This window comes from Neltuma alba, unplaced genomic scaffold (genome assembly GCF_004799145.2).
Source record: "Neltuma alba isolate B1F8T4 unplaced genomic scaffold, ASM479914v2 tig00011521_pilon, whole genome shotgun sequence".
NCBI classification, from domain to species: domain Eukaryota; kingdom Viridiplantae; phylum Streptophyta; class Magnoliopsida; order Fabales; family Fabaceae; genus Neltuma; species Neltuma alba.
In genome coordinates, this window is record NW_021636188.1 from 70,526 (window position 1) to 95,308 (window position 24,783).

At 37.2% G+C, this 24,783-nt stretch overlaps 1 protein-coding gene across 2 annotated transcripts; it reads left to right on the plus strand.

Annotated features, from left to right (window-relative positions):
- The first annotated feature begins 424 nt into the window (after nt 1–424).
- On the plus strand, nt 425–24,061 carry LOC114714617 (vacuolar protein sorting-associated protein 54, chloroplastic). Of its 2 annotated transcripts, XM_028899363.1 has the most exons (19): nt 426–1,537; nt 2,403–2,465; nt 3,237–3,316; nt 5,247–5,361; nt 6,205–6,279; nt 7,232–7,388; nt 7,466–7,554; nt 9,554–9,810; nt 13,309–13,480; nt 13,568–13,651; nt 13,736–14,124; nt 14,404–14,557; nt 17,893–17,974; nt 18,132–18,211; nt 19,183–19,344; nt 19,689–19,756; nt 20,119–20,199; nt 20,280–20,532; nt 23,670–24,061. In XM_028899363.1, the coding sequence occupies exons 1-18, from the start codon at nt 734–736 to the stop codon at nt 20,416–20,418; spliced, it is 3,051 nt and encodes a 1,016-aa protein (XP_028755196.1). In that variant the 5' UTR covers nt 426–733; the 3' UTR covers nt 20,419–20,532; nt 23,670–24,061. The 2 variants fall into 2 exon arrangements, with proteins under 2 accessions (XP_028755197.1, XP_028755196.1); XM_028899364.1 differs by lacking the exon at nt 6,205–6,279 and having other exon boundaries at nt 425–1,537.
- The last annotated feature ends 722 nt before the right edge of the window (nt 24,062–24,783 follow it).

Consider the following 24,783-nt stretch of genomic DNA (forward strand, 5'->3'; position numbering starts at 1 on the left):
ATTTCTATAAATTAGATATATAGATTTTATATTCGACATTGGAGGAAGCATTAAATCACATCCTTCACACAGGAACCATTTTCGGTGTTTCGTTCCTCCTCCTCTTTTTTTTTTTTTTTAAGACCAGTGTTTCGTTCACTTTTTCTAATTTTATCTCTCTCCGCGCTTTGTCCCCCTCGGAGGAACACACGTTTTTTGGCCAATAAGCAACAGTGGAAAATATTAAATCAGACAATTGCTAGTGCATTAGCCCATTAGTAGGACCCGGATCCATCCAGTATGGTTTAGCTGATTCGTTTTGGTACGGTTTGGATGGGTCAGCCTGCGGACGGGTCATGCCCACATATTCTTATCCGCTAAGTTGAAGAACCGATATCGGGTCCATACCGGTTTTGAACCACCGGTTTTCCCGTAAAAATTCTCTCCCCTTGTAATTTCCATAGTCGCTGTTGTCTCCATTTTTCTGAGTGAGATCTGAAGTTCCAAATCTGCGTGAAGATTGGTGTTTCCTAGAGATCTGTCCATTTTGCAGGAGCAGAGGGATCAGCACAGCCGGAAAATTCCCCTACAAACAGCAAGAAACTTGAAATTTTGGTCTTTCTCATCACACAGAATTTCTGATATCGGATCACTGGATCCGCTTTCACGCGCCGAACCCCCTGTAACATTCAGTCATCTTTACTCCTTTCCTCTTTAGAACCAGTTGAATTGTAATGGTCTGAGGCTTCTGAACATGGATTCGCAGCCTTCCCAATCGGGAAGGTCCCCGATTGAATCTCCTACGCTTGCCCGTACAAGTTCCCCACCGTTTCTCAAATCGAATTCTGATGCCAGCATTCAGAGCTTGTCTTCCATTCTCAACAACCCCTATGGCGGTAAATCTGGTATCTATGGTTCAGATGCATCATGGGTGGGATGGTGGTCCTCTTCCACCACCGTTACCCCTCCTGAGTTCGCGCCCTTGGTCTCCACCAAGGCCTCATCAGAGGTGACGCGATCCGATTTTCAAAGCTACTTGGGTGCAATCTCTGAACCATATAATCGATTCGAAGACATAAGGAAACATAGCAGCAAGGAGAATGTGGACTTGGAGAGCATTGGAGGTCAAGGTGAAGCACTAGTTGCATGTTTACGAGAGGTTCCCGCGCTTTACTTCAAAGAAGATTTTGAGTTGGAAGATGGCGCAACGTTCCGCGCTGCTTGCCCTTTCTCGAACGTGTCTGAGAATTTGGTACTGCAAGAGAAGCTCTCACATTATTTGGACGTGGTGGAGCTCCATTTAGTGAAAGAGATTTCGTTGCGCTCCAACTCATTCTTCGAAGCCCAAGGGCAATTGCAAGATTTGAATATGAAAATTGTTGAGGGTTGTAATCGGATTCGGGAATTGAAGGAGACCGTTAGGCTCTTGGATGTTGATATAGTAGAGTCTGCAAGGCAGATTCAAGAGTTGAATGCCACTAGGAGTAACTTGTTGGTTCTTCAACAGAAATTGAGACTAATTTTATATGTCAACCAAGCAGTATCTGCTTTGAAATTGGTACTTTGTATACTTCTGACAAGTCCTTTGATGTTCTCGTTTAATGTCCTTTATAGAATTTGATTTCAATGGTATTTTAATTATTTCCCCGCAATCAGCTGTGTTGGTAATTGTACTTTCTTGAGGCTTCGGCACTAAGAAGCCTCATTCAATATCGACAATCTTGTTGCTTTTGTGGGGGCACCACCTCCTGCATGATGGTACTAAGGTTATCTGCACTCATTATTTTTGGGCCAATAAACTCAATTTGAAAACTTGGTTTTACAGCTTCTTGCATGGTCGACACCTTTTTTCGAGTCATCCTTTTATTGTCTTTAAAATATGATGCCCTCAGCTGACATCTCTCTGTTGTGACTTTATCTGACTGTCACTTGGAATCTGAGTTGCAATGTTCTTAGACATTCTTTAATGGATGATGTAATCTGCAGCTTTACTATCCTCTGTACGTATTTGTCTGCTTTAGGCATAGGTGTGGTGACATGATTTCTTGACTAATTTAAAGATCAAGACATTTAAATTAACTTAAAATGGGAAGTCATAAGTATTGGACAGTTTATTTCAAGTTTGAAAGCATCTCATTTCTGTTTTTCGTTTTCATTCATCCTTTTTCTCAATTTCGCTTAGATACATGATTTAATGGTTATTTAATCATTTAAACAGCATGAAATAACATGAAAAGCAATGCCTGATCTGTCAAGGTGCTAAATCATGTGTTGGACTTTTAATAATCTAGATAACCTATCATAGTTGTTCCAAAGTTGATCCCTTTTGTTCGGGTTTCTTACATTAGTTGTGAGCTTATAAATTGCTCCTATTCATGCTTGCAAATCTGATTAAAGGTGATACATTTTTTTCTGTGATACAGCTTGTTGCATCTGCAGATTGTGCTGGAGCACTGGATGTAACTGATGATTTGCAGCATCTGCTGGTATACTCCTGTGATTATATGAATTCTTGTGAGCAGTAGTTTTAATGCCTGTTTTCATAATTAAGGCTTTAGCATTAGCCTGCTTCATTCCCTTTCTTTTGATGTATAATAGACTAGTAGAGAGAGTCATGCATGTATACGTGTGCAGTTCAAGGAAAAAAAGTGGGGGACTAATGAAACTAAGGAAAGCAGTGAGCTCGGATTTTGTTTTTTTGATTTTTTTTTCCCCTTTTGGGTTGAACAATGATATTAGTAGATGGAAATCCCTAAAATTTCAGTTCGGGCATGAAAATATTCTGGGAACTATACAGTTGAGATCTTCTACTTTTGTTGTTTCCATGTCGGAAGATTATTTTCATGTTCATATCCATTTGCTAGCTATTTCAAAATAATTCTGTACATAATTCCATGTAAATGGATTTATGAAGGATAATTATTTCTGGTTATATAATTTGCGTCTTTGATATAAATGAAGAATTGAACAATCCGTGTCCTTTCAGAATGGACTAAGCCATACATGTCAAATTTGTTGTTTTGATATCTCTGGCAGTGTTAATGGAAAGAAGTCTTTAATTTGAGCATTCGTCAATATTATTTACCAACTGTGCTTTTATGTCTTGCCTTTTAAGATTTTTAAGATGTGTTGATACAACTGAACTAAGTCATTGACTGCTTAGATGCGTATTAAAATGCCAAGGACTTATGCTGATAAAACATGAGGAGGAAATGGTGGATGGATTTATGATTGTTGGTTTTCTGTAACTTTTGTAGGATGGTGATGAACTCACTGGTTTGCATTGCTTTCGTCATCTTAGAGATCATGTAGCTGGCTCCATAGAATCTATAAACAGGTTAATGTCCTTGTTTATCCAAGTGATTACTGCCTGGAGTTCTATTTGACTGGTTTATACATTTTGGTGTTTCATTTTATTGTCAGTTTCTTTAAAGAATCGCCTCAGATTTATTGCCGCTTCTTAGTTACTTTCATGTGTTAGAATTAAAAGGTGTTCAAGTCACTTCTGTAGAAAATATAGCCATGGATGGGTGATGGAAAATCAACGACCTGTGAATCATGGCCTCTTCAAACAAAGATATGCAATTTTTGGGCACAAAAGGCCATGTCAAAGAGTGATTGAACTCTAGATTTTGTCATGCTGCTTTGTCCTAAGGAATGTCCAAGCTTTGCTGCTTGAGATAGATTCTATCTCCGGATGTTGTTGCATAAGATTCCTTATATAAGGGAATTGATTATGCATATTGATATTCAAGTACCTGTTCTATGTTTCCATGAGCTTAAAGTAGCTTTTCCCTCCATTCATGAATGATATTTAAGATATTTTTTGAGAAAAACTTTACTTTTGTTGGGAGAAACGTACCTTTTTTTCAAAAAAAAAAAAAAAAGTAATTTGTAATGTAATTCGTAATTATAATTGTAATCATATGGGATATATATATATATATGTATGTATATAAAACCATGGTTTAGTCCCTCTGGTTTATGCGCCCTCCAAACTCAATCTTGTGATATCCTCTTTGATACGTTATTTAAATATAAAAGAGAGTACCTTTGTTGGCAGAAAAGCGAGGAAATGTTGTAAACAGTAATACTCAATTCCATAGACCCCAATACCACCTCCAGTACCCTATTTAGAGACCGCTACTCCCTTCCTATTTACTTAATTACTGTTACTACTACTATTACCACATATCATAGTTAGTTGTGAAATCTATGATTTGGCAGTTAGGCTTAGATTAATATGAATAAAGGGCCTAGGACTTGATTATATGATGTTGTTATTATTGTTGCTTGTGCCAGGGTAATTCAGTTCTGATCTCTCCCTCTAGTTTTCTCTCCTTCTCTCTGTCTTCTATCTCTCTGCCTATTATCTCCTCTCTTCCTTATCCATACCTCCTTCCTACATCAACTTGGCTCTCTTTTATTTTGAAAATTGGCCTACTTAGCCAATCTTCTAAATTTTTATTTTTAACAAAATTAAACGCTGTTTCAACACTACTCGGAAGATTAAATTTCTGATGTTGGATGAATTGTGGGAATACTAGATTAGGTCTGATAGGATGCTTATTTTGTAATTCATGAGGCTTTTTATGTGTAAGATGTTTCTATCTTCTAGTTTCTCTTCATTAGGGTTAGAATTTAGAAGCATTTGGATGCTTTTTCGAAGCAGTTTGATCAGATTGTTTTGCAATCTTTATCCTTTTCATTCTGGTAGTTTCACTATTCCAGAAGATATTATCCTCTACAATAGTTGAATTTTTTATTTCTTTCCTACACTGAATAATAATATTGTTCATCTAGCCTACGTGATAAAGGGAATGACTTAATTTGCTTTCGTGATTATATATATGTATTTATATAATATGACTTTATTGTCGTTAAATACTGAAAGCAAATTGTAACAATATGACAAAGTGTTTAATGTTTGGAGAGCCTTAAACTTCAACGGATTATCTGTAAGTATCACTTGAAAATTTCTAATCTTTGTTGAATAATTGATATGGACAACAGTTTTTTATCTGAGGCTTGGGAGCAGTTTCCAGAGGAAGTATGAGTCTTGTCATTAAGAATGAAACAATCTTTTCAAAAAGTTATTGGAATAAAACTTGCAAACTTTATTTTTTTTCATCATCTGATGTTCTGATGCATCTTATGTTCATTGAGATAGTCAGGGTATGTTACTAGATATGTATCTCATTTTTGTGCAAGCAAAGAAATGGTGCTCCACATTGCATATTTAGTAACAGATTGTATTGCTTCTGTAGTATTCTTTCAGCAGAGTTTATTCGAGCTTCCATACATGATGCTGCAGAAAGAGATGCAATGATTTTATCCAAAGCTAAAGCGAGTGCTTCCCTTCCCATGAATGGAATTGGTGAAGTAAGATTATGTACTTAAATTACTTTTATATATTAAGTAGTTTTAACCTTAGTTTTCTTGCTTTTATTTTCTGTGAACTCTTGTGGCATGATTGCCATATTTTGTTAGTGGACTACTGTTTCCTACAAGAGTTCTTTTTCTTTTTTTTTGTCTATAAACAACATATGGTCAAAAGGGCTGTTCTTTCTTGTCAATCGATGACTGGAGCAGTAGTAGCTCCTTTTCCTGCTAGACTGCATGGATGTGAGACTTGTTCACAGAAATAATGCCCGCTCATTGATGTGATCATGTGGAATATTGGGGCGTCTCTTTCAACAATGTTTTCTCCCGTCTCTTTATGATACAATTTATACAATGCTGAAACTTTTGTGCTGTGACTAGCAACCCTAACTGAGATACATAATATGCAGAAGTCAGGGTATCCTCCTACTGGCAGTCTGTTCATATATTTGACCCCCATTATAATTGCCAGAGCAATAGTTTTTCAAAATTTGTGCTAATTCGGTTTAAGAATAATGTTAGGAATAGTGGCTCTTTTTAATTCTTTTTAGGTTGTGCATGACAGTGTAATCTTCAGGCGTCACATATGTTAATCCTTAATGCTTTAATTTTAGGAAACCCCCCCCATTGATTTAATTGAGTAGTCTGGCGTTGGCATTTACTTTGAGTATGAGTGGTTTAGAGCGTCATGGAGTTTAGCAATGTATGGTAGTATGATTTATGATTAACCATCTGTGATCTACCTCTGCCTACTGCTTTCCTGTCTCATTTTTTTGTTTATGTCATTTACGGAAGTTGTGGATGCAATTTGTGGACTAACATTTGGATCTAATTCTCAACCAGCTAAAGTTTGATGAAGAAGAAACAAGCAACTTTAGGGACCGTCTTCTTCCCACTGTCATTGGATTGCTTAGAACAGTGAGTAATTTGTGTTTGCTTGGAAAACTGTTCCTTGCATTTATAATTCGTATTTCTGCATGGTGTTGCGGAAGCTTGAGTATGGTCTAATCATCCATCCCGGAGCCGCTACATTCACTTTAGTGAATGTAGAGTTTTGTGATGCGTTTGGAGAGAGATGAAGAGGAAAAAAGGGGATGATTGTAATTGGAAGATCTAGAACCCATACATAGCCACGATTTCCTACGTCACTTTCTCTCTGACTGCAGTAATGCATAAATGAAGATGACCCAGTTTGCCAATTTTCTGTTTGAACACTGGAAACAAAGTTGGAATTTCACTTGGTGTTATGGACATCAAAGTGCAAATTTTCCTTAGTCTTTGGTTGATATCGTAGAAATCTTTTACCAAGACAATGCAGCGTGTGTTTTTCTGTTCTATTTCAGGATATCATCTCCTATTCCATTTTTAATGATAATGTAACTTTAGTTCTCTCCTCAGAGGTTGTATTTTTTATAAAACCTCTCGTCAGAGGTGTATTTTATATAAAACCTCTGAGGAGAGATCTGAAAGGTTGTGAAATCCAATAGAAAAGTGTCTGAACCATTTTTCAAATGGATTGTCCTTTCATTGTTCCTTTATGTTACACAGCTCTTTGCTGCATAGATTTCATAACATGGACAGACAAGGTTCTGTTTAAATGTTGTGGCTCCTATTGTTGTCTTTTCTACACCATTCTAGATGTGTGTTTTGGGTGTCACCATTTTTTATTCAATGGATTATGGATTTTAAGTGATTATATGCTCTTTATTGATGCTTTGTTATTGCTATTGTGAGAAACATTTCGACATGTCATTGGTATCTCTTTTCGTTCTTGCTTAAACTTGGCTCTTGTACCTGGTTATCAAGAAATATGATTTATTACTTTTGGCTTAATCTGTTTAAGATGATGTGTTTTGATGGTTTCTTTCAGGCCAAACTTCCCTCTGTTCTGCGAATCTATCGAGATACATTGACTGCTGAGATGAAGAGTGCCATTAAGTCTGCAGTTGCTGATCTGCTTCCAGTTCTTGCTACCCGACCTCTGGATACAGAATATTCTTCTAAAGATAGAGTAGTAGATTCTGATGGTGAGAGTCTCTTACTCATTTACCAAGCGCTGTTTTCTGTTGTCGTCTGCTCCATTTTCAACTTATTAGTGATTCAGGTGGAGGTGCATCCCTTGCTAGTAAGTTGAGGAGCTTGTCATCTGATTGCTTTGTGCACCTTCTGAGTGCTATTTTCATGGTAGTGCAGGTAATTTGTTCTTGGCCATGGTCATGTCCATCTACACACATATCCATGCAACTTTTGAAATCTAATTTAGTAACGTGGGGAGTGGGTGTTTATCACTTCTTGTACGCATTAGCGTAGCACTTTGTACAATGTGCTTTCAAACGAGTGTCAGATGTACATACAAGCTTAACAGTGAAGTGAAGTGTAAAAGCATTTATTTAACTAAACTAGACACTGTTGTTTTGCTCTTGCGCTTCTTTTTTAATTGTGTTTTGATGTTTGTAAATTTATATACTTATTTGTTTTCTTATTGTTCAACATGGCACTATGGCATCCATAGGATAAATGTCTATGTTGGTAACTTAATATATGCTATTTATATTATCACTTTGATTAAAAAAATTGTATTCTCTTCTTATTGAAACCTGAAAAGTTGGTAGTTAAACCGTAATTTTGTTATAACATTTCAACTCTAATTTTGTGTGTGTAAATGTAATGTCTTGCATAAACATATCTTGCCTATATATATGAATTTAAATTGTATGCCCATACTTACTGCATACCAATGCAACATAGCCTCTATGAAAATGTGACTAGATTAAGATCATATAGGATGGGCTAGGTTGGGGCTTGGTGCAGATGGAGTGATTGTACCTGCTGACAAGGGATGAAGTGCAATGTCACTCGTTTGTATTAGTTATAATGAGAAACAGAGTGAGTGCTGGCTAGGTTAAGATGAAGTTCAATGGATGGAATGATGAGTTTCTAAAGAGCAAGGTTACTTATCTGGCGTGAGAAGTTGATATGCATGATGAAGAGTTTTGATAAAATTTGCTGGAGTCAAGTTTTCATATGATGCGTTGAGCTGGCTGGTTAATTGAGAGCAGGAACAAAAGAGCAAGCTATTATGCAATGTAAATTGAGCAAAAGTAATTACGGTTTGTTGTGAAACTGAATTTTATGCCATAGAATCTTCTGATCAATGAATCATCTTCAACTTTGACAGGCAAACTACAGAACCTTTGTCTGGTCTTCGAAGTCCAGGCATCTTGGTTTTGAAATTTTATAGTTTGCTAAAATTTCTTAATTAGGACAATGTGCTCTTTATGTACGAAGATGTCTGTCTTCTAATGCTAAAACCTGGACTCAGTAGAAAGGTGGATGCATGCATGCCTAGAAGATCTTCTTCATGGTTGCTGAGACTGCAGCAAAGTCCAAAATTATTTAATTAGTGAGAGGCCTCATCTACAAAAAAAGAAATGCAAACTCAAATCTCTTCCCTTCTTTCTACAATCACTTATTTGTCTTGGACACTCAAGATATTCATATCTTGGGAGAGGGGAGAATACTGATGGTCTAATTCCGTTTATATGTATTTATAGACCAAATGGAACCCTTATAAGAGGGTTTACTGACCTTATAGTAGAAAGAATAACATAGATTAATTAGAGTTATGGTAAAGCCAAGACCAGTATATGTCAGTTTTTGTTGAGTTTCTTGTGTATTAATGGGTGTGTTTCTCTCGACACCAGACTTATCCATCACAACCTCGGGCTGTCCAATGTCTCTTCCAACAGTCTAGAGGGTTACATATATCTGTTTTATTCTATCTTTATTTTTTTTCAGATGATGTTTGTATTTCTGCCAATAGTTTAGGTTGTTTCGTTTTTATATTGCCTCTGGTCTGCATTTTGCTGTCATAGAGGTTCCTATGAAAATTTTGACTGACTCAGTGTTACCCATTGTGATTTATACTCAATAAGATTCATGTATTGTTCTACGTTATATTAACCTAAGACCTCAAAATGTGTTCACGATCATTTTTTCCCATATGGTGATGTGCATTGAAACTGTTCAAATCGCATTAGCTGATATCAACAAATTATAGTGTTAAATGCTTGGCATTTTTAATAGGCAGTTATTCTTGATGAAATGCTACTGAAAATCACTAAGATATTGGTTTACTATGTCATGATTTAAGAGCGGTGGAATAAGATTTGTTTACTTTTAGTGATTGCAGGCACATTTGATGCGGGCAGCTGAAGTGAAAAAGGCCATTGAGTGGATTTTGAGCAACCTTGATGGTCATTATGTTGCTGATACAGTTGCTGCTGCAGTTGCGCATGGTGCTGCAGCTATTGAAACAGCTCAAGAAAATGAAGGTCGTGGTGTTACAATTTCACCATATTCATCTCAAAAACTAGTTTCCAGGGTTCTTCCTACTCCAGGAAAAGCAAGTGATGCAGTGAACCCATCAAACATATCGACACATTTCAGGTTAAATCTGGATCTTGTTTCTAAGCCTTGAAGTTTCTTCAATTTTCAGGCTCTCTTGTTTTTTGTTTTTTTTTGTTTTTTTTTTAAATGGAATTGGGATTTTCTCTTTAGTTTCGATATCTCCTTTGGGATTATGAGCCCCATTCTACATTTTGAGCTGAGAATGTATTACTGATCTGGTGCTTCACTAATCATTTTCTTTCCTAGTGGATTTCAGGATCCATTTCCAGTACTGAACTGTCTTTGCTATTAACAAGTTGCTCCTTGAAGAAGAATTGACCGGAAAGTCTATTTTATTCAACGAAAACCAGCATACTTATAGTTACAGACTTACGGCTTAGTGGGTGCTAAAAGATAAGATACAGGATCAATCTAAATTACACCAAATCAATCTGATCAGAAAAGAATAATCACAATAAAAACCTAATGATGCTAACCGAGATCTATGGACCGAATAATATATTAGTTTAATGACTGAATTACTCAATGGGCTTCGGCCCATATCAATACTCCCCCTCAAGTTGGCGAATAGATATCTATCATTCCCAACTTGCCTCTGAACTCTTCAAACAACGGTCTAGGTAGGGCCTTTGTGAAGAGGTCTCCAATTTGATGGTGTGATGACACATGAGAGATCTTGAGAATTCCTGCATCTTCTTTTTCTTTGATGAAATGTTTATCAATGTCCACATGCTTTGTTCGTTCATGATGGATGGGGTTTCTTACCATTCCAATAGCTGAAAGACTGTCACTTCTTAGCTGAAAAGGTGCAGTAGGAGCAAGACGTAGTTCCTTTAGGACTCTAATTATCCATAGCCCCTCGCAAACACCATGTGCTATTGCTCTCAATTCAGCTTCTGCACTGCTTTTGGATACCACCGTCTGTTTCTTGCTTCTCCAAGTAACGAGATTTCCCCAAACCATAGTGCAATAACCCGAGGTGGACCTCCTGTCTAGTAGAAAGCCCCCATGATCTGCATCTGTATATACAATAAGTTCTCTGGATTTCCCTTTAGCAAAGAACAGTCCACGGTCTGGGGTCATCTTTAAATATTCTAGTATTCGATATACCGCTTTCATGTGTTCCTCTAGGGGTTCATTTGAGAAATGACTCACTACCCCAACTGCATAACTTATATCTGGACGGGTATGTGAGAGATAGAGGAGTTTGCCTACCAGTCTCTTGTATCTCTCGGCATCTACAGGTGTTGATCTTGTTTTTGTTTCAGACTTCTTCTTCTTCTTATCACTGGAGATTTCAGCAGTATTTTCTTCTATCTCTTCAACTTCTTCCTGTTGTCCAGCTTGTGAGCTAGTTCCATTGGAGTGTCAGCTGGTTTGGCACCTAACATTCCGGTCTCCTTTAGGAGATCTAACGTGTACTTTCTCTGAGAAACAACAATTCCTTCTCTCGATCGAGCTACTTCCATACCAAGGAAGTATCTCAAGCCACCTAGATCCTTTACTTCAAAATCTCTTTCTAGGGACTTTTTAAGACTTGAGATTTCAACAGTATCATCACCTGTTAGGATAATATTATCAACATACACAATTAGGACAGCAATCTTGCCTTTTGAATGCTTGACGAATAAGGTATGATCAGCTTGGCACTGACTGAATCCAACTTTCTTGACTGCTTTGGTGAATCTCTCAAACCATGCTCTAGGTGATTGCTTTAACCCATAGAGTGATTTGTAAAGTTTACATGCAACTCTAGGCATATTTCTTTCTGATAGTACCTGAGGAACTTCCATATACGCTTCCTCTTCCAGATCTCCGTTGAGGAAGGCATTCTTCACATCTAGTTGGTGAAGGGGCCAATCTAGATTAGCTGCTAGAGATAGGAGTATTCGGATGGTATTTAGTTTTGCAACTGGGGCATATGTTTTTTGATAATCTATCCCATAGGTTTATGAATACCCTTTTGCCACTAACCGTGCCTTATACTTATTGATTGTACCATCAGGGTTGTATTTCTTTGTAAAGACCTACTTACATCCAACTGTCTTCTTACCTTTTGGTAGTTGAATAATTTTCCAGGTCTGGTTTCTGTGCCAGGCATTAAGTTCTTCGTCAATAGCTCTTTTCCAGTGAGGATCACGAACAGCTTGTTCAAAGCTGGTTGGCAGCTGTTCATCATTCAGACAAGTAACAAAACTTTGCATACTAGGAGACAGTTTATCATAAGACACAAATTGGCTAATAGGATGTTGAGTACACCTTCTTACCCCTTTTCTCAAAGCAATGGGCCAACCAAGTTCATCCAGATTTGGAGCCTGAGTTGATGAGGGACGTTGCTCAGTACTAGAGGAGTCATACTGCTGCGAGTTAGGTCTTATTTCAGGTTCTGTATGTGGCTCTTCGCCCGTTCCTTCAATATCATGGTCACTATGGTTTTGGGTGGTTTCTATTTCTGCAGGGGCTAAAACCGTGAGGTTTGGTGCAGGTGATACTGTGGGGTTAGGAGTAGGTTTTGTTTCATGTTGTGACAGGTCCAAAATCTCCCATTCTTGCTCACTCTCCCCCTAAATGGGTGTTTTGGAATAGTAGCTTTGATGTTCATCGAAGGTGACATTCATTGTGACAAAGGTTTTTTTGAGAGTGGGGGAATAGCACTTGTACCCCTTTTTTGAACTAGAGTACCCAAGAAAAATGCACTTGTGTGCTCTAGGATCTAATTTTCCCCCAGTATCATTATGCACATAGGCAACACACCCAAGGAATAGTGACAAACAAGTGAGGTGTGGGATAGCTTTCGGATAGGACTTGTATTGGGGTCTTGAAGTTTAAGGCCCTTGAGGGCAGTCGATTAATTAGATGAGTGGCAGTAAGTATGGCTTCTCCCAGTAAAACTTTGGAACGTTTTTGGTCAGTAAAAGGGCTCTGGTGACATCTAAGAGGTGTCTATTCTTCCTTTCTGCTGTACCATTTTGTTGAGGAGAGTTGACGCAACGTGTTTGATATATAATACCGTGCTGTTTAAGATAAGATTGGAGGTTGGAGTTCGTATATTCAGTCCCATTGTCACTGCGCAAGATTTTTAAAGAGGCTTTGAATTGGTTTTGTATCATTTTATGGAAGTTTAGAAAGGTTTGTGTCAACTCTGATTTGTCTTTGAGTAAAAACACCTAGGTTACTTGTGTGTGATCATCTATGAACGTGACAAACCACTTTGTTCGGGTTAGGTTGGGAGTACGTGAGGGTCCCCAAAGATCGCTATGTATGAGTGAAAAAGGTTGAGAGAATTCATGGGAATGCGAAGAGTGTTTCGAGTAAGTGTTTGGACAACTGACAGATTTCGCAAGGAATAGAAACTGAATTTTTATTAACTAAAGCAGGAAACAATTTGTTTATGCAACTTAAAGCTATCAATGTCTGTAAGCAAAGAAGAAAAGTGAATTTCTAAGTTAGATCAAATTTTCTTCCACTGTTTTTAACCTTTAATCAAACTGGTCTCCAATTTTTTTTGGTGTTCTCAAAGAATCTCATCCTAAACAGAGCTGATGTATTGCGAGAGAACACAGAAGCTGTCTTTGCAGCATGCGATGCTGCTCATGGAAGATGGGCAAAACTTCTTGGCGTTCGTGCTGTCCTGCATCCTAAGTTGAGATTACAGGAGTTTCTTGCAATATTCAACATAACCCAAGAGTTCATTACAGCTACAGAAAAAGTACGCATTCATTTCTTCATATTGAACAGGAAGTGTGTAGATTGAATGGTTCTGTTTATGATGCGATTGCCATTCTTTTTATAAAAGGTTGGTGGGAGATTGGGATATAGCATCCGCGGAACCTTGCAGTCACAGGCAAAAGCTTTTGTTGATTTTCAACACGAATCCCGGGTTAGTTTTGGTATTGGTTGTTGCTTTGTGCTTATGAAATCTTCATGAATATCTGCTTAATTCATTTTGCTTTGTCCCATTTAGATGGCAAAAATTAAGGCAGTGCTTGACCAAGAAACATGGGTGGAAATAGACGTTCCTGATGAATTTCAATCTATCGTCAATGTGCTATTTTCTTCTGATGCGTTGACTTCTGAGAATCTTGATGGTGCTGAGGATGATAATTCAAAAAATTATGATGATGGGGTGACAGACAATAATGTTCTGCCAATGGCAAACACTGGACAGTCAAATGCGGAACAGCAAGTTGAGCAAACTAATTCTATTGAGATATCTGCAAAAAATGCCACAATACATAGAACTCACAGCAGAAACTCATCAGCACAGACTAATAATACAGACTCAAAGGATCATAAAAAATCTGCGTCTCAAACTCTTTACTTCAAAGGAGTTAATTATCACATGGTGAACTGGTTGGTTATCTTGTATCTACTTTATCCTCCCTTGCATATCTTCCATTCCTGTATTTTCTTAATAGTGTGATCTGTCACTTTCTTGTTTTCTCTAAAAATTTCTACAAGTATCCATTTTTCTAATTACTTGTATACTATATGACATTGGTTTATTCTTAATGTGAAGTTGTCGGTTCTTGAGGGCGATATGTTTTCTTAATGATATGTGACTTTTTCTTCTGGTGTTGTTGATTGTGAATTTAGACATGGAATATTCTTAGTTCGCTTGTTTTCTTGCAGTGGCTTAATATTGTTGAAGATGTTGTCAGAGTACATTGATGTCAACAACTTTTTGCCAGCATTATCTTCAGAAGTTGTTCATCGAGTTGTTGAAATTTTGAAATTTTTCAACACACGAACTTGTCAACTCGTTCTTGGGGCTGGTGCTATGCAGGTAATATGGACAAAAATGCAAACCAGTACATAGAAGTCGTTTGTCTCTTGGTTTGAATTGCGTGTAAACTATGTGATGTGAAACAAGGATGGAAAAGGGGAAAAGACAGAAGAGAAAGTATGGGAAATAGAAAGAAAACAGGGAGAGCCTGAAAGATACTTGCACCATGTTCAAGTCATCAAAAGGTCTAACAATTGCGAGAACCTATGGGTTTTTTAAGAACCTTAGCTAAAATTATTAAAATAGTAACCTGATATGATCCAATCTAACCTAAATCTAATAAATCCTAAAAGATAGGATAAAATAACTAAAATCCTAGATGATATAATACTAGATCCCTTACTCTCAAATTTTAAAAAAATCGTTTTAAAAAATATTATAAATTCTAAATTCAATTACAACTAAAATCCTAATCCTAATTTAAAAAAAACAAGGAATCCAAATTGTCCTAGGATAAAATAAAAATAATTTTAATATCAAACAAGATTGATATTTCTGAAATTTATTGACCTAATACTTATTATGTATGCTCGGAGTTTTCTTTTCCTTTTTGTTTTTGGGCTTAGAGAAGAAAATTGCTAGACGAACATTGTGAACTTTTGTTTTTGTTTTTTGAAGTCGTAATTCTTTTTGTCCACTTTGTTCTCCTTGCTCTATGTTTTCATTTGCATTACCTTTTAGTGTTTTTCCCCCCCCCCCCCCTTTTTCCAAAAGAATCTTATAACCTGTTTATACAGTGCTCATGTAAATGTCTCGTGGGGATTGCGGGAAGGATATTCTTAGGGCTTTGGGGTTGGGCTATTTATTTAGGGAAGAAACGTATACTTTCAGATGATTCTTTGTCCGGGGGTAAATTATTTTAGTTGGTTCCTTGGAGGACTCTTTTTTTTTTTTTTTTTTTTAATTGTAGTCTTATATAGTTATTTTTATCCATGAAATGGTCAGCTATCTAGACACTGTTCTATGCATTGTGTGGAGTTTGAGATGAGTTGCGTTGTTCACAGTTTATGAGTAGTGCAGTGTGCTTTGGATTTTATATTGCAAATTGATAATTGCTGAAATTGGAGAAAGGAACCTTGGAGTATCATAATTCAAATAGCTAGAAAAAGGGCATTGCTGGTGTGATATGTTGAGTAGAGATCTGTGGCTTCTATAGGATCCCTCACTTGCTTGGACCTTCAGCATGCCCAGCTGTTCTTCAGTTGTTCTATCAGTATTTTGGTTGACGTTAAAATAGATTGCAATGTCGCTAGACTCATTTACGTTCATCCAACCTCTCCTATTTAATTTTATAAGATCTGCTGGTGCTGAGTAAAGAACGTGGCTAGTTCAATTTCTGTTGTTTAGTCTGTGAAGTTCTTATAATCAGTATCCAAGCTTTCATTGTTCTTACATCATGGCCATGTTTGGTACCAAGCATTGGAAGGGCTGGTATTGGTATGGGGATTGTCTATTTTGTTATTTTTGGTACGAGACCTTCAGCTATCCCGGGATTGCACATTACCATATTTCATGGGATTTCTCAATACCATTAACCTCCCTTGTACTAAGAAACCAGTCCTGGGATTGAATTTTTCCAGACAAAATTGCCCCTTACCCCATTCCCGACCTCTCATTACATTCATTTCATTCCTCCCTAACCCATGATGTCTTCTGCTGATCTACGGTGACGTCCTTGCTCAAGCCTTCAAACCAGGTCCAGCGACGTCTTCCCTCCACCGTCAGCGATGTCTTCCCTTTGCCATTGTCTTTAGTTCTCTCTTGAAGAAGGCTTTTTTGGTCTACATCAAAGAACACTAGTTAAGAACTGATAGCAAATGAAGGAAGAATGGTCCATTTAGATTTGAGAGAGGGAGAGGATCGAGTAGTACATGGAGCTTCATGAAGCCTCCTTTTTCTTTGAATTTCAGAGTTCCTTTAAGCCCACTGCTTTGAAATTGCTGTCTTGTCATGGGAATGACTAAAGCTTCGTGGGACATCAACGGCCTCTTCTGGGCTTGAAGAGCTGGCACTAATAAATTGCGATGTGGCAAGAGAGAGAGTCATGGATGCTTGCAACTTTGGGGCAACATTTGAAGCAATTAAGGAAATTGGACTTGTCACATAAAAGTTGTCGCTTGATAAGGAATTCATTCTAATGTCAATTTCATGTGCTGATCAAAATGATTTGAAGCTAAGAGTATGCAGTGGACTCACAAAATGCAGCTGGAGTTCCGAACGGCCTCTTTTTGTGCTTGTTCTGGACTTGGGAAGGAGATGAGGGCAGCTGTGTCCTTTACTCTTTTTTTGGGTTTGATCTCTCTCCGTTTTTTTTTTTTTTTTTAAATTTCCATACCATATCAAACATTATTTTAGAACCCAATCCCATTCCCTTGAAATTCAGTCCAGCATGCCAAACGGGGCCTATATGTAAAGAAAGAAGCCATAAAGACCTCTTCTTCAATCCGCAGCAGCCATTATTTTATTACTCTAGTTTGAGCTCAACTATTCATTTTTGTGTGATTGGCTTTTTGATATGAGTCCTGTCTTTTGAGAGCCTCGCCTCCCAGCAACATTTTTACCCATGATCTGATATCAACGTCTTGAGGCCCCTGTTCTTCACATTACAATCAAAACAAGATATTGATAGGCATCCCTTCTTTAATTTGAAATCTGATTCGCATTTTTCTTTGATGCCAAAATGCTAAAATAAAAGATTTTTGCCTTGCAGAAAAATCTTATACCCTTGATCTGATATCAACACCTTCTCTGTGGATCCGTGATGCCAAAACTTCATATATATACATCTGTGTGTGTGGGTGTCTGTATATGTATCCTGATCTTTGCATTGAGTTAGGCAATTATAGACTTCAGCCAGGCGGTCTTGCTTTCATGCTATCCTGCACAAGAGGAAAAATAATATCAAAACTTTTGAGCGTTTTGAATGCTTATTTTTCAGATGATATATTATTATACTACATCCAACTGAATACTGAGTAAACTTTTACCTTGTCAAAAATAATGTGGATCATCTGTCATGCTATTATGCAGTTATATGGTAATTATTTGATTCATGAATTGTGAATAGACAAGTAGAACCATTTTTTACCAGCTTGCAACCAGTTTCACTGCATCATGAACTTTTTTGTTTTCCTTTTATTTTGGACTGGCCCATGGGCCAGCGTTCTGGTCAAACTGATCAATCAAGTCCAGTTTTCATAACCATTATTATTTCTTTCTTGCTACCTCGATGTCTTCTCAGCTTCCCAATTTCTTGTCTCTTTGTTTTCTTCTTGTGATTCCACTTCAGTCCTTTTGGATGCTTACCATTGTTTTGGCTTTTGATTTCTATGCAGGTTTCTGGGTTGAAGTCTATCACTTCTAAACACTTGGCCTTGGCCAGTCAAGTCATAAGTTTTATATATGCTATTATTCCTGGTATAAATGCACATACAAAAGTTGAACTTTTTATTTTAATTTTTATGTTATGGTGAAAGAAACTTTTAAGTGGATTGGTTCTTCTATAGGAGCTTGTTATATGAGATGTAGTTTATTGGACTAACATACTGACTTTAGTCTTTGTTTCTGGTATCAGAAATTCGGCAGGTTCTTTTTCTGAAAGTACCTGAGACAAGGAAGGCATTATTGCTTTTAGAGATTGATCGAGTGGCCCAGGTATCTTCTTTATATCTGTTAGAACTCGAAGCTCTGAAATTAGGCATGTGAGTGTATTTCTATGAGTAGATAGTGATTTCATAGTTAAAACTCGAAGCTTTGAAATTCTTAATCTTAAGGAGTGTGGGGAAAGAACCATAACTCATTGTAGGACAAGTGTTAGAAGCTAAGTGGAAGAGTTAAAGGCCTACTAGTTTATGATCATCTAGAAGTCTTGTACTTGTAATTATCTCTAGGAGTTTATTGTGTTCTACGCTTGATTTCCTGCTGTTAAAGAAGGAAGATAAATGGCTCATCGGAGCAATTTTTTAGCCTCTAATTAAAAACAAACGTAACTTTGCTTCATCCATAAATATCTGCCTAGAGGTTATTGCATGATTGATCCATCAAACAATTTTATTAATTTAAATTTTATACCATCAAAATTTTATTTTTTTCCCATAAAATCTGAATGATAAAGAGTAACAATATAGCTTTTACGAGATTATACTAGAATTTTCTTTAATCAAGATATAAATAGCTGGAATCCTTACTGCCAGGCATTTTAACTTCCCCATCTATGGAAAACATCTCATTATTTGCTCCCATTTTTCATCACATTATTTGAAGATCTAAAGAATGGAATTTCATGCGCACTTATGTTTGTGGAGTGTGAGTCTTATTTTGGAATCTTATTCATCTTCCTAATACTCATAGGGTGAGGTTTTTTCTTGACAAATCGATTTGTAAAATTGTAAACTCTGGTTAAGGTCAAGTGTTTTATTAGCAGAATGGTGCTCAATGGTATAATAATAACAATGAAATGTAGATGTATTGGACCCGTGCTGCAGTTTCTCTTGAAAATTGTGTGCAGTTCTATTTCATTAACAATTCCCTATTTTGTTTACAAAGATATGTAACTGTTCCAGAAGCAATAATATCTTCTATTTATGCCATTTAGTTATTACTATAATCAATTTTAACCATTCCAGGATTATAAAATCCACCGAGATGAAATACATACTAAATTAGTTCAGATAATGCGAGAGAGATTGTTGGTTCATTTGCGTGTGTTGCCTCAAATTGTTGAGAGTTGGAATAGACCTGAGGATGCTGATACTCAGCCCAGCCAGTTTGCTCGATCCCTTACGAAGGTAACTTACTGCAAGAAAACAGATCAGCTGACCATGCATTCTCTCAATTTTGTTCCTAGCCTTGTTGATTTTGGTCCTTCTGTCTCTGGATAGTTGAAGCTTCTTTGCATATTCTATTTTCTGTCAGTTCCTTCGTGAGCATCACTTTTATAACTGTCCCTTTTGTTCATAAATGGTTTTAATTTGCATCTGCAAATTTGATAAACAAACTCATCTGTCAAATTCAGAGTGAGTTTTAACTGGGTCTGGCAGTTTGTTTGAACATCATATCTGATATGCCATTATCCCGCAACACTTTCCCAATCGGTCAATTAATTGTGACTTGTTTATTTTGTTGTTTTTAGGAAGTTGGATACCTCCAACGAGTTCTATCTCGAACTTTGAACGAAGTTGATGTTGAAGCAATATTCAGGTAAAATGCTCTGAAAGTCTCATTTTTCTTGATTCTTGTACATATAATGTGGAGTTTATACTCAATCATAGTTGTCAAATTGTGATATTTATCATGTATTTGAATTTTATATCTGAATAATAACTTGCAAGTTGCATTCAATTACAAGATTTATTTACATTGAAAAGTATCTTGAAATGAAAAGATGGTGCATGCATGTCTGCATATGTGTGTGTTTGATTTGCATGTGTCAATGAATGCCCTCAATTCTCATCTTTATGAAGTTCCTTCAATTTCTCCATCTAATCAGTCTGGAATAATAGATTTTAGCTTTACATTAAAGAATTTCCTCAAACTTGCTTCTACAACTTTCTATCTTACAGGCAAGTGGTCATTATATTCCACTCACAAATTTCAGAAGCGTTCTCAAAATTTGATATAAGCACTCCTCAAGCGAAGGATAGGTATTTAAGTTTACAAATTATATCGTTGCATGTTAAAAATTTGTCTGTCTTCTTTTATTATAATTCCCCTAACTTGCCAGGTTATATCGGGACATGAAACACATTCTTCAATGCATCCGATCATTACCATCAGGTGATTTGGGTAAATCTGATACCCCAAATTGGGGTCAGTTGGATGAATTCTTGGTGCAAAGATTTGGGGCTGATGCTGTTCAATAAATTAACTTGTAAAGTAGCACAATCGATTGCTCACCTGGGAAGGCTAACATACTCTGAAGCATGTTTGCATTTGAAATCATCACTCTATTCAATTGACCGTAACCCTAAATTGAGGTAATACAGCTGTATTCATATTTTTAACTTTAATGCTGATGCATGCAAATCTTACGTGCATTAGAGATGAAATATTTCTTGATACTGCTTCTTTTCCTCTACTCGACATAATTGTTTTGCTTTCAAATGAGATAATTAAGCTGTACCTTTGTTGCTATAATCCTGCTGTCGCTTGTAAAAAAGATGCTTGATTTTAGTTTGGCTTGTCTTCATGAAATATCAATAATATTCAGAGGCTCATAATTGAATATTAACGGGAGGAAAATTTTTTTTTAACATATCCTTAATTCTCTATCTTGCTTCTTCAATTCACTTGATTGAGGCGCTTGCTGGGAGATGAAATAAATTCATAACTTAGCTCTACCTGTTTCACTATAATAACATGTTTCTCTTAGAAAAAGGGATTCCTGATTTTGGTTTGATTCATCTTTCATAGAATAACAGAGCCAGCTTAACTGGACAATGGTAACTCTTCAAAATAAAATTTATGTGATGTGCTTGTTGTAATGACTGAAATATTTTGTTTCAGGTAAGGTTGTCATTGCTACTGTTATTTGTTTGAACCAACCTAGGACTCAGCTAGGATTTTTCCCCCTGGAAGGGAAAGTACAAAGACTTGAATATTACATCAGACTAGATGGCTTTATAACAATATGAGCCATGTATTAATCTGTCGCTAGTATCTCTAAACATCCAGTTGGATATTGCTGCATAACAACATAATCCTCAATCAAAAAGTGAGCCTCTTTTGTTAAGAAATTGGCATATCGAAGTGACTCCCTGGGGCATGTCTAATCTCCGCATCCGAATCTGAGTAAACCATAACCCTGATTTCACTAATCTCTGATCCCAGCGGGTGCTGGCTTCCTTGATCATAGATGATCACATACTGATGATCACATGTAGAGCTTCCAAGGAATCAGTGTAAGCAACAGCTTTTGGAAAGTTTCGTTGTTTGCAAACCTGTGATACAGTCAGTATTCCCATAACTCCTGCTGAAGTAGGTGGAAGAAAGCTTAGCTGCTTATTTTTGGCCATCAACTGAATCGACAATGTCAAAGCAAACATAGTCCCCATCTGGAGGTTGCCAATTTCTCTCTGTTGTTGTAGTGAGATTGAACACCTGGTGTCTATATCTTCCATGTTCTGTAGACTCCATCATACACACGCAAGCATGGATGATGCCAGTTGCTGGGATCCTAGTACCTCTCACAATACTGTTGCATCTGTTCTTCCAAAGTAACCAGCAAACTAATCTGAATACCTTGGACTAGGGCCATCTGCTGAGGCATTCCCTTTTTCCTTTCTCATATTTGCTTCCAGCCAAGGCTGCAAATTAGAACCAAAAAAATCCAGAAGATTGTTGGGTTAAACAATTTTAATTCATACATTTCTGGCCCCCTGGCAATCGGAAAGGATATGAATAACATCTTCCATCCTCTAACACTCAAAAGGGTGCTTCTCACTAGTAGAGATTCCACGTTGAACTCTGAGGGAATTTGTAGGAAGCCTCTCTTGTGGAAAATTTGAATAGATGATAGAAGTTTCCATATCTTCTTCCAATGACCTGGATATTGATTTCTGTTTTGGCTAGACGCCAACTTGTAGGCTGCTCTGGCACTGAATTTCCATCATTACTTTTCCTCCAGCAAAACCTGTCAGACTCCTCTCCAGCTGGAGGATTCAACTGTGTAACAATAAAAATAACCCCCTGCAGCAGAAATTTCCTTAAATTTTGGATGTCCCAGCATCCATTTTCAAGAACAAGGGACCTAATCGAAGCACATGGGTCAAGTAAACGAGTGGCAAAAACTGTCCCACGCAGCAGAGATGCTCTTCCATACTAGTGACAATAGAATGAACTTTTTCTCCACAATCATACTTGGCTTTCAGGCACTGTAGCTAGAGAGCGCGTATGGCTTGGTGAGTAATCCCAGCAAAGCTTCATGATGGAAACTATATTTTGGCTTCAAAGGTCTTTAGTTCCCATACTACCCTCACCTTCATCTTGCTTAATCATATCTCAAGCAATTAAGTGCATTTTCCTGCCAGTTTGGTGTTGATTCCAGAAGAAGCATCTACTATTTTTCTCAATCTCTTTTAAGACATTTTACCTGAGAAGCATTTTTTGCAAAGCAGACAACACATTTGATTAAAAAACTGTTCTCCCTGCGACAGTGAGAAAATTACCTTTCCATCTAGCCAGACGTTGCTTGGTTTGGTGAATAAGAGGGAGAAAGGTCGCTTTAGTCATTCTCTTGTGAAGCAGAGGTACGCCAAGGTATTGGCCAAGATCAGCGGTAATCCCAATAATATCCACCTGCTGACACATCTCACTGGCTCGATGAAAGTTAACAATCTTAGAGAAAAAAAGCCCTAGACTTAGCCCGATTGATCTGATGACCAGAAACAGGACAAAACTGTTGCACTGTATCTCATAACATCAATCTGGTCGGTATTAGCTTCCCCAAACAAAGCAAGTTGTCTGCAAAGAAGAGATGAGAGATAGTAGGCCCCCTTGACTTGAATTTAAGGCCTTTCCATCTTCTTGCTTGTACTTCTCTGTTGATCAAGTTCCCTAGTATCTCCATGCGTAGCACAGAAAGAGGGGCTGGGGGGGGGGGGTCTCCTTGCCTAAGGCCATGTGTGGGCTGGAAACTGTTGGAGCAGTCTCTATTCCGTAAAACTTTCATAGAAGCTGAAGTAGTACAGGTCATAATTAGGTGAATCATTTCATCAAGACCAGTACTATAAAGAGTAGCCTTCAAATCTAGGCGGTTGTAGGCTTTTCTCATGTCCACTTTGATTGCTGCAAAGCCTTTTTCCTTAGTGGTTCTCTTGGTGTGTATAGCTTCCTGAGCAATAATCTACTCTGTCTATCAGCAATGAAACTACGTGTTTCCTGCTCCGCCTGTTGATTCCTGGGTGCAAAAAACTTCGGCTATTTTCTTTTTCTTGGTTTTTCTTTTCCATTTGGCGGTTTCTTGAGTCAGAAAGTGTAAACGAACCTTTTCAAATTGCTTTTACCTGTAACAATGAAGTGAGCAGACTGTTGAATATTGCCACGCGCATGATTATGTGATATGTTAAAAACATAATTGAAAATGCATTGCGATGCTGAATATCCTTGTTTCCAGTTTAACTTTTTTCAGGCCTTTGATTGAGCAGTGGCATATATACGAAGGAACTGTATCTTTGGAGCATTTTGCAGCTGATTGGTCTTTCTACAAGTTTTGTGGCAATCGACAGTTGATATGCATTTTTTTTTTTGTCGTCAACATAATTGTAATTTTAAGCTAGAAATGGATATGTATCTGTTTGAATTAACCGAGTTTTCTTGTTTTTGTTTTACTTTTCATGTCGATGTAGCAATATGCGCCTGCTTGTAGAAATCCAAAGTGAGAGCACCTTTTTGTGTGATATTAGATGGTTGTTTCTGGCTGTCTTGTTTGGAAAGCAAGCAACAGCTTATGTAATCAATTCAATTCCATGAGTAAGAAAATCGTCACTACAATGATTTGTGCTGTCATTTGTTCCAATTCCAATTTTAATGTTTGATATAGTAAAAACATCGAATTTCGTATGGTCATTTATCCCAATTCTGAATTCAAACTTAAGCTAGTCTTATTTGTCATTTGGTTCTAGGTACAGTAATCTGTGTCTGTTCAATGTGCAAGTTAATTGCTCAAGTCTCCCACAAGGAGAAATCGATGGAGCAAATGGAATTTAATTTAGCTCTGTGGAGGAATGTAAAGGCAAATTGATATTAACGTGGTGATTTATAGCAAACCACGTTTAAGGTGATTTATATTCTTGTCTTCAGTAAGCAGTTTGAACCCCTTTTTCTTTTCCTTTAAGGCGTCATTTGAACGAAGTTTTGTAAGAATGAATACCACTCAAAAGTGTACCACATAAAAAGGTTTCATCCGCACAAAGGAAGTGGGTTACATGAATTATATCATTCAATTCATTGTGAAATAGTCAGTGTAAGGGGGTAAAGAAAACTCCGACAATTTATGACCGTACTTGGCATCAATATATACACCGTCACACCCAACTTTTTACAATGCCCCAAACACACTGCAAATCATTACCATTGCACTTGGCTCCTTTATAACACTAGTCAAGTGTTTTATACTATCTCTGGTCTCTGAGATAAGAGTTAGTTTGATTTTTAATTTAATACTCTCTTCGTTTCTTATTACAAGATCTGAATTTTTGAATAGGTTTGAACTTTTCTATAAGATCCTT